Raw genomic sequence first — 10546 nt, forward strand, 5'->3', positions numbered from 1 at the left:
CACCGATCGATGCTCCATAACTAATTTCGCAAGCCAAGAGCAGGAGCCTAGGTGCTGTTTATTTCCCAAAATTTTGCAAAATTTTTTAAGATTCCCCGTCACATCGAATCTTTAGACGCATGCATAAAGCATTAAATATAAATAAAAAATAAAACTAATTACATAGTTTAGACGAAATTCACGAGACGAATCTTTTAAGCCTAAGTAGACTATGATTGAACATTAATTGCTAAATAACAACGAAAGTGTTATAGTAACATTTTTCAAAAAATTTCGCCAACTAAATAAGACCCTAATCGTCTGGCATAAAAACAGTGGACGACTCTGACCAGAGTGGAATCGACCTAGACCGACTTAACCTCTATCTAATGCGCCGCCTACCCTTGATGCATGGGCCACTGGGGCAAGCTCGCCCAAGCCAGGCGCGCAGGCTTCTGGGGCACGCTTGACCTCGCCGTGCACAGGATGTGGCCGTCCCTCACAACGACCGCGAGGAGAGGAGATGATGGAGTTTCGACCATGACCATGAGAAGAGGAGTGGAGGATGGACAAAAAAAGCGATGATGCGGCAGCATTTAAATATTTTTGGAAGCCATTTCTTGAGAACCGTTGGAGGTGTGGTTGCTTTTTACGTCCCATAATGTTTTGCAAAGGTTACAAAACCAGATTTTTGGGAGTATTTTTTTTATATAGTTGGAAATGCTCACGAAATTCCTGGTGGGGGTTATATCATGAGTTAATTGGATCTATGCCATTATAACTTCTTCGTTTCTGAAGAACACCATTACTATTCACCTATTTGAAAGTATGCCATTACAATTCTTCATTTCCCATAAAAATGTCACTGAATACGTATGGACATAGCCTGGGCCCACACTACGTGAAAAACGGTTTCTAGCAACGGAACAAAATTTTTTTAGGAGCGGTTGGTGATGGAGCCGCCCCTACAGTGACGTACTCAGGAGCCACGAGACAGGCCGCCCCTACAAATGACACAGCAGGGGCGGCTGGTGATACGAGCTGCCCCTACAAATAGATCGGATTTGTAGAGGCGGCTCACTCACCAGCCGCCCCCAGTATTTCTATTTGTAGGGGCGGCTGGTGATTGAGCCGCCCCTACAGATGTCTCACGTACAGTCAGTCACCCCAAAATATCTACTCTCCTCTCTCTCTCTCGGGACCCTCTCTCTCTCCGTCTTTCCTTTTCCCCTCCCTCTCTCTCGCCCTCGCCCCCGATGGCCGCGGCTCCTCGCCCGCCCGCCCGCGCGGCGCGGCAGCGCCCCCGCCCCCCCGGCCGACGAGCTCTAGACCCGCGGCTCGTAGTGCTGCACTTTTCTCCTCTCCAAATCTGACTTTTTCCTTTTGCTGTGATTTTCGGAGCTATTTTAGGGGGGTTTCGATTCGTCAATTTGAGATCAAATCTGTTCGTTCTTTTTGCGTTGATTCGTGCTATGACATGATTTGAAGCTATCCTACGAGTTTATTTGATTGAATCGACTCGAGCACGGAGAAATCAACGATTTTCGTTTTGGGGGACTTTTACGTGTTCTTGGCTCGATCTGAAATTTTCCGGAGATTGGGTAGAAATTGGGCGATGATCTCTTGGAGTATCCTCACTAACCCACTTGTGATGGCCTGTGCAAAGTTAGGGATCGAATCCTTTTGATTTGGTTTGGTTTTCGTCGATTCCTATGGTCGGCTGTTTTTTCTGTTCGTGCAGTTGGTTGTCCGTTCGTCGCATCGGGACCCTGTGAAGATGATCGAGGTGGTGTTGAACGACCGCTTGGGGAAGAAGGTGCGGGCCAAGTGCAACGAGGACGACACCATCGGCGACCTCAAGAAGCTAGTGGCGGCGCAGACAGGGACGCGCCCCGAGAAGATCCACAAGTGGTACAACATCTACAAGGACCACATCACCCTCAAGGACTACGAGATCCACGACGGCATGGGCCTCGAGCTCTACTACAACCAGCCGCCGCCCCTTCCCTGTTGTCAGGTACTTACTAGCAGCGACTTGGTTTCCTCTCGAGTTCGAATTCCGCTCAGCTCCCTTCGATTCGATTCGGTTCCTGCGCGCCTGCTCGCTGGGAGTAGCTTAGCTGGCCGAGGAAGATTTTGATTCTGGGTCCCTGCACGTTGATTTCAGTTCGGATGTGTGCAATTCGACACCTTGTCTGACTGCCGACTGATTAGGAGGGAGGGATTCGTTTTGAGGACTGATGATGTATCAATTCGTCTACTAGCTGTCCGCTTCCTGGCTTTTAGTACAAGAGTAAGTATTCAGTCTTTCAGTTCCAGTCTTGCAGCATTTTAATTGCAAATTCCCATTCAGTTGAGCATAGATATTTTAAGATAGAGGAACCATATTCATGGTGCAAGCTAAAGTCCAGGAAATGCACAAAGAGTTAGTTGATGCAGGGCTGGGGTACTCAGGTTACAGACAAGGGCAAGCTAAAGAAATTAGGAAATATGATCCCTTAAGACTAGAAGTAACTTCACTTAAGCTAAATAACTGTCCCACTCATCGATTTGCTACAGATGTTGCAGGTCTGTACCTACTCATCGATTTGCTTCGACCCCAATTACTCAGGTACTTCTAATCTTGGACTTGGATTCTTAGACAGCCTGGATTAAATTCATGTGTGCTATGGCCAGTGCTTTAGTGCTGCTGCAAACCTTCATAGTTGGTGCACTATCTTTTTGCTGTGTTGTTTTACAGTGTCACCTAGCACTATCTTTTTGCTGTGTTGCTTTACAGTGGCACCTAGAACTGTCATGAAAGATTAAAGTTGAGTTTTATGTCATGTGCTTTTTTAAAGGGTATATATTTCACTGGTACAGCTGAAATTTTGCTCAATATGATTCTAGGTAAAGAAAAAAACTACCGTTCCAGTCTGTTGTATGGTGACACAGAAAATTACCCTTCTGAGTAGTGGGTTATCAATCTAATATATGATAGTTGCTGTGTTAAAAAAAGTTGATAGTTGCATTTTATCTTCATGGTGGTTAACTGGTTATTTGTGGCAGGGGAGACAAATCCATTGAGTTGGGCAATGAGGACGAGGGCTGCAAAGTTGTGGGCAATATATATCACGACCTATTGATAATTGTAGATGGGCAAGTACCATGTTAACTCTTTTTGCAAGTAATTTGATTGCTGTGTACTCTATCCTTTTATCCTGACTGGAACGGAAAGCTATCTGTGGGTACTTTTCTCCAGCTCCTCTCTCTCCTCCCCCAATTACTCAGAAGATCATCCGCTGTTGCTGTTGGTACACAAGGACTTGTCTGCTGTTGCTGTTGGTACTGCACGGAAAGCGTAAGCTCATCAAAATTAGAAAGCTTTTCAATTCCATCCGATGTTAAGTTGATATTTTATATCCATCTGTAGAATGCTTTGAGGCGTACCATGGAGACTTACTCCAAAGTGACCAGATTCTTTTTTATATGCAACTATATCAGCAGGTATTTTGTCAACGTGATCTTATTATTTTTCTATGGTACAAATATTGAATTTTTGTGATTCATGATTGTTAATGTTACAGGATAATAGAACCACTTGCATCAAGATGTGCCAAGTTTAGGTTCAAGCCTCTTTCAGAGGAAGTGATGAGCAGCCCCATTATGCATATATGCAATGAAGAAGGTCTTAATCTTGATGCTCAGGTATTTAAATTAGCCTTATTCGTGATGAATCAGATGATGTTATTATAGCAGATGGATATCCAGTCTCACAGCTGATGGCACAGGTCATCTGTTTATTTTGTTTCTAGATGCCATACTCCAGTTAATTACTATTCCTGTTGATTTCATCTGTCACTGCTGCTAACTGAAGTACTTGTGCAGTTTCTAGATGTGATTGTTAGCGAGGATGATATTCAAGATGATCAAAAGGCAAGGACATGTAAAAAGCTTGGGGAAACTGATAAGGTTTGTCCGACTAAAATTACAGTACTACAGTTCTCATGTTCATCCTTTTCTTGTTTCCCATGACTTGTACTCTTCTAAAGGGAAACCTAGAACTTATTTCTTCCACATGACTTGTTCAAAAATAATATGATGTTGAAGCCTGCCATACTAGAGTTGTATGTTTTTATCTTGTAGCAAGTCTCTGAACTGTATCCACAGATGTATCACATACTGAAACTTCTATAGTATCTATAATGTTACATTTCTCACATTTCTAATTTGCAGATAGTTGATGCGATTGAGAATGAGAAGGAAGTTTCCAAGGCGTTTCAAATCTATAATGTCGATAGAGATGTCTGTGGTCGGGTAGCAGGTGTTTCTAGAGAAGAATAAGAGCTCATCATAGTATTATTTTTTTCCTGATGTGTAGCTATTAGATCTAGTTGAGTACTTGACTACATTCATTTTTAGTCTTCGCAAAGCATCTGAAAACTTGTCTCAGATTTGCTTATCAAGCCTGACCAATGCCCATCCTACATGTACAAGTTCAGACACAGATAAGTCATGATAGAGTTGTGCATGAAAAATATATGTTATGGTCGAATTTGAATTGTAAATTTAAATTTTTTTTGACGGAAAAATGATTTGTAGGGGCGGTTGGTACTGTAGCCGCCCCTACAAATCGATTTGTAGGGGCGGCTAGTGTTCCCAGACCGCCCCTACAAATGCATGATTTGTAGAGACCCTTACGTAGGGGCGGCTGGGCAAACCGCCCCTACAGAGCCTCTGGAGCCGCCCCTAAAAATCATATTCTACGTAGTGCCAGCTGTAGGCGTATACGAAGACGTATACTTCATTTCCATGTGGGCTCCACATGTCATCTTCTTCTTCCTCCTCTCCTCATCTCTCTCCATCCCGACACGGCCACGGCCACGGCGAACAGCACGCCGGCAGCCCGCGAGCGGCGGCAGCAGCACGCATAGCAGCAGCAGCACACCGGCAGCCCGCGAGCAGCAGCAGCAGCACGCATAGCAGAGGTGGTCAGCGGCCGTCGGGCGCATGCCGGACTTGGTGTTCCGGTCACCGAGGAAGGCCGGCGAGTGGCGGAGGAGGAGGAGCGGTCCACGGCGAACTCGCTGGTGGGGCCCATGACGCCGGGAAGGGTACTGGTCGTGGCTGTTGCTGCGCAGAGCGGAACTTGGCAACGGCAGCGAGATTCGGTGAGGATGGAAGGAGGTGCTCTAGGCGCGGATTGATGCCAAAGAGCTGCTGCTTGGATGTGTCGTCTCCTTGCGATGCCAACTGAGGAAGCGGCGAAGTGAACGGTGGTGTCTCGGGGCTGATCGAAGAGCTTGACCCCGGTGCGGCCATGGCGGCGGCGGCGCTTGGGAGAGCGCGGCAATGGCGCTGTGGGCACAGATCGACGACAAGAAGCAGCGGGGCGGTCTCGTGGTGTCGCTGCGGTGCCAACGGTGGAGTGTATGGAACTGGAGGTGGTCTGTGGTGGGAGGTCGGGGAGCTCGGGCTAGGCCCGGCAATGGTGATGCGGCGGCCTGGCGCTCGGGATGGAGAGAGAGAACCGGAGAGAGAGATTCGGAGAAGAGGATGAAGAAGATGACACGTGGGACCCGCGTGTCAGTGACAGGGAAGATGAAATATACGTCTTCATATACGTCTGCAGCTGGGCACAGGCTATGTCCATACGTATTCAGTGGTATTTTTGTGGAAAATGAAGAATTGTAATGGCATACTTCCAAATAGGCGAATAGTAATGGCGTTCTTCAGAAACAAAGAAGTTATAATAGCATAGATCCAATTAACCCTTATATCATCCCTCTTGTTCCCTCCCTTGACCATTAAAAAAAAGATAGAAAAGTTTGACCTAGAATAAAGCTAGAGCTTCTACCTTTGAAAGGAATGGAGTACATCTTTTACATCAACAAAGTATTACTCGGCTCCATCCCATTCTAAAACAACAGTTAAAATATTATCATGGACGCAACCCTTAATTTATAAGAGTGGCGTTCTTTGTTCCATGCAGCTGTTGTCCATCCGCCGTTGTTCCATCCGGGCACGTAGGGTTGCAGACAGGGCATTTGGCCTGGCACTCCTGCAACGTGTCGTAACAACCTTGCTCAGGCTGGCAGCAGTAGCAGACGTCTTCCTTACGATCGCTATGGCAATAGCATTTCGCGGTGCAAAATATTAGTGTGATCAGCTTCGTCTTCGTCTCATCATCTAAAGCTTCAAAGCAATTATCCTCGGTATGGTAGGCGCTTGTTGTGTTGCTCCCACTGCTAGCTAGATAGAGTGCCCTTGTTGTGCGCCGTCCCACCTTGCTGAGCAGCTGATGAGAACGACCTGTATATATTTTGCGTTCGTCAGTATTCAAATATATATGAACTCATTTTCGCAGATTCACGACAAGAGATTGAAGAAGATGCATGAGGACAATGTAGACTACGTACCTGCTTGTGCAGTCATTGCTAGGCATCCGAATAGAATAGCCACACACATGGCAATGGCAATGGCAGTCCCATAAACCAAGCTGCTACCGCCACCATTGCTGCGGCCCTTCATACTGAATTGACTGCTGATCTCTTGCTTTCTAATCAGCTAAGCCTCTCCGTTTGAGAGGGGTTTAGAATGGCCTTGAGCAATGACCTCGCAACTCGGATCAGTATATAAAGGGAGTAAACCTGCCTTCCCAGCGAGACGATGACCTCATTTGACTAGCTAATTTGGAAATGAATAATCGATTAGAATCAGTAGATATCAACAAATCAGCAAAGATTGTAAGAATTTATTGACTAGCTAATTTGGAAATGAATAATAGATTAGAATCTGTAGATATAAACAAATCAGCAAAGATTGTAAGAATTTATTGGCACTAGCTGTGGTGGATATGCGAGATCGTGTATATATTGAAACCATTCCTTGTTTTGCTATATATATGCAGTATGTAATGAATATATGACGTGTGACAGTTATCGTTTGCAATCTTCCAGGCCAGACTACTGCCGTGGACACAATAAGTTGACACAGCTAAATGATTTGGAGATCCCACAGCTAGTATCATTATTTTTTTTCCTTAACGCAATTAATACAGATGCAGCCTAGCTTATGAGTTATGAACGGGCGCCATTGAGCATCTATGGAAACTAGACAGTAAATCTTGAGTTTACAAATGTCACAGCTGGCATCGCATTGTCGGCAAGCATATATATGTTTGCCTACTATATTGACAGAAATGGCTATGATATACACAAGGATTGAATCTGGAGTTTGACCCAGGGGTGGATAGGGATTATTACTAATTATGTCCTTTAGCTGACAAGGTCCTGTGGTCATTTACCAATGCACATATAAACTTCTTCATACTATACACCTCCTAAAACAACAGAAACTATGGGATCATCTTATGCTACATGAAAATAAAGTGGCAGGCGATAGCACTCAAATTTGGCTGTCACACGAGATGAGATTGTTGGCCCACAGGATCACCGGCTCAGGCGAGTGAACCACTCGCCAGTCTTGCCAAGCACCCGCTAGTGTTGCCGAGCACTCACTAGCCGTGCCGACCACGAACAAGCGTTGTCCGTCGCTATACACTATGGCTAGAGCTTGAAGAAGAAGGGAGAACAGAGCAAGCACACACAATGCAAGACACCAGCGTTGGCCGAAGCCATGTCTGTGAGATGCAAATCTGAACTCTATCTATCTAGTCCTAGTACAGTGCACATGCTGTAACAGTAACTAGATAACATACAGGGCTGACTCTGCGCCGGCCACTGCATGTGCCTACAGTGCTGCAGGTGAGCCATTCGGCGCCTGCACCTGCAACGGCTACAGTATCACAACAGGGGGCCTTTTCGGCGCCGTCTTCCCTTGCTGTGTTCACGTAAGGTAGCAGTAGATTATCTAACAATCTTCCCCTAATCCTACTGCTAACCCTTGTACCCCCTCCATGCCGATCATCTCCTTCAGCTCCGTGAGTCGAAGACGTCCGAGCGGCTTAGTGAGGACGTCCGCGAGTTGCCGACCAGTTTCGACGAACTCGATGACGATCTGCCCTCCATCGACACAGTCCCTGAGGAAGTGGAACTTCACATCGATGTGTTTACTCCGGTCGTGCAGAACCGGATTCTTCGCGAGGGCGATGGCGGGCTGGTTGTCCACCATCAGTGTTGGTGGTGAGCTTCCACACCGGTCAGCTCGCCCAGCAGCCGGCGTAACCACACAACTTGGCATGAGGCTGTGGCCGCCGCTACGTACTCTGCCTCGTACGTAGATAGCGCCACCACCTTCTGTTTCAGCGACAACCATGAAATTGGGGCCGACCCGAGGAAGACGAGCACGCCAGAGGTGCTCCGTCGCCCATCGATGTCCCCCGCCATGTCTGCATTGCTGAACACAGTGAGCTGCAGCCTACTCCTGCCGGTCTTTGGGAAGATGATCCCATGATCCACAGTTCCCTTGACGTAGCGCAATAGTCGCTTCACCGCAGCCCAGTGATCCTCTCTGGGATCCTCCATGAAGCGACTGACATAGCCCACGGCGAATGCAATGTCCAGCCTCGTGTGGACTAGGTAGCATAGACCGCCGACGATGCACCGGTAGAGTGTCGCATCCACCTTCGCCACGGTGCTGGCCTTCGTCAGCTTCAGCCGCTCCTCCATCGAAGTCACGCATAGCTTGCACTCAGCCATGCCGCTCCTCTCCAACAGCTTGGAGGCATACGCGCTCTGACCGAGCGTGAGTTCCTCCTTCTCCTGTCTCACCTCGATGCTGAGGTAGTAGGAGAGTGCGCCGAGATCGCTCATTAGAAAACGAGCTGCCATCTCGCGCTTGAAGCTGTTGATGTCCTCTGTGCGCACGCCGGTGACGATTAAGTCATCCACATACACGCCGACGATGAGCTCCTCCTTCCCCCGTCGCCGTGTGTAGAGCGCGTGCTCGGTTGCGCACCTCTAAAACATAAGCTCGCCCAGCGTGGCGTCAAGCTTGGCGTTCCATGCTCGTGGGTCCTACCGCAGCCCGTAGAGCGCCTTGCGCAGTCGAAGCACCCTGTGCTCCTCTCCCTTGACAGCGAAACCTGGAGGTAGCCTGATGAAGACCGTTTCCGCCAGTTCGCCGTTGAGGAAGGCCGGTTTAACGTCCAAGTGATGGACGTGCCGGTCCTTTGCTGTTGCCAAAGCAAGTAGCAAATGAATCGACTCTATGCGTGCTACTGGTGCAAAGACCTCCTCGAAGTGTATGCCCTCGCGCTGAACAAAGCCTCGAGCGATGAGACGCGCCTTGTGCTTGACAATGGCGCCGAGCTCGTCCCGCTTGACCTTGTACACCCACTTCAGGCCGATCGGACGACATCCTAGAGGTGGATCGACGAGCTGCCAAGTCTCATTTTCGTCGATCGCCTTCATCTCCTCCAGCATCGCCTATCGCCAGTTTCCATCGCGCTCGGCTAGCGCAAACGTGGGTGGTTCCTCAGCACTGACAAGCAGCAGCCCTGCGTCATTGATCGAGCAGCCTGCTCGCCAGACCTGAGGGACCTATGCCGCCGACGATGTCGTCCAGCCTACGGAACCGCACCTCCTCACCTTCGTGGTAGGCGTCCACGAACTTAGTGATGTCACTTGGAGGTGAGGCGAACTCGATCGGTGTTGATGGAGTTCCCTGTTCCACCGGAGTGCTTGGCACAGCACCTTGAGTGCTCGGCACTACTTCTGAATAGCTTGTCATAACTCCTGCAGTGTTCAGCCACACTGTAGGAGTGCCTAGCCTTAGTCTTGGAGTGGTCGGCACCACTGCAAGACGTCTTGGCTCCACCACGGCAGTGCTCGGCACCCGTCCTGGAGTGGTCGCCACCACTGTAGAACCTCCCGGCACCACTCCTAGCGTGCTCGGCATCCCTCTAGGAGTGCTCGGCACTCTTCCCTGAGTGCTCGGCATCCCTCCCAAAGTGCTCGGCATCGCCCTAGGAGTGCTCTTCTCTACCACCGGAGTGCTTGGCACCCCTCCTGGAGTGCTCGGCACCTCTTCCCCAGCGTTTCCACCACCATGGATGACCAAGTGCTCGACGACAAAGGTACTGGTGAAGCCGCCAACTTCCCTTGTGCTCGAACTACTCCAGTCCCAAGCCGCCTTCTCGTCGAACACGACGTCGCGCGAGACAAGCACCTTGTCTCTGCATGGGTCGTAGAGCCGGTACGCCTTGATACCCTCCGCGTAGCCCAGGAACACCATCGGTGTGCTCCTGTCCTCCAGCTTGGTGAGGTTCAGCTTCGTCTTCTTGACATGGCCGATGCAGCTGAATGTCTGGAGGAAGGACACGCTCGGCTTGCGCCCATACCAAGCTTTGAACGGCGTCTTGCCTATCAGGGCCTTCATCGAAGCGCGGTTGAGGATGAACACCGCCGTTGTCACCGCCTCTCCCCAGAACCTTGCCGGCATGCTTTTGGCCTTCATCATGGATCGGGCCATGCCGACCACCGTCTGGTTTTGTCGCTCCACCGCGCCATTTTGTTGTGGCAAGTATGGCATGGTGTGGTGTTGCCCCACACCCTGATCCACACAGTACGCAGCGAACTCCACAAAAGTGAATTCATCGCCGCGATTAGTCCTCAGCACGTGGAGC

At 49.0% G+C, this 10546-nt stretch overlaps 1 protein-coding gene across 1 annotated transcript; it reads left to right on the forward strand.

Annotated features, from left to right (window-relative positions):
* The first annotated feature begins 1149 nt into the window (after positions 1 to 1149).
* LOC136475597 (uncharacterized) lies at positions 1150 to 4526 on the forward strand. Its single transcript, XM_066473115.1, has 9 exons — positions 1150 to 1996; positions 2147 to 2272; positions 2539 to 2590; positions 3028 to 3117; positions 3221 to 3319; positions 3392 to 3465; positions 3546 to 3666; positions 3847 to 3930; positions 4195 to 4526. Exons 1-4 carry the CDS (start codon positions 1757 to 1759, stop codon positions 3102 to 3104), a joined length of 495 nt encoding a protein of 164 aa, XP_066329212.1. The 5' UTR covers positions 1150 to 1756; the 3' UTR covers positions 3105 to 3117; positions 3221 to 3319; positions 3392 to 3465; positions 3546 to 3666; positions 3847 to 3930; positions 4195 to 4526.
* The last annotated feature ends 6020 nt before the right edge of the window (positions 4527 to 10546 follow it).

Source organism: Miscanthus floridulus, chromosome 8 (assembly GCF_019320115.1).
Source record: "Miscanthus floridulus cultivar M001 chromosome 8, ASM1932011v1, whole genome shotgun sequence".
Lineage (NCBI taxonomy): Eukaryota > Viridiplantae > Streptophyta > Magnoliopsida > Poales > Poaceae > Miscanthus > Miscanthus floridulus.

Bases quoted from the DNA above. Each gene is read 5' to 3' on its own strand.
- LOC136475597 (XM_066473115.1), top strand. From the start codon at position 1,757: ATGATCGAGGTGGTGTTGAACGACCGCTTGGGGAAGAAGGTGCGGGCC. The intron at 1,997-2,146 runs GTACTTACTAGC...CGTTGATTTCAG, and splicing joins CGCCCCTTCCCTGTTGTCAG to TTCGGATGTGTGCAATTCGA. The intron at 2,591-3,027 runs GTACTTCTAATC...TATTTGTGGCAG, and splicing joins CTTCGACCCCAATTACTCAG to GGGAGACAAATCCATTGAGT.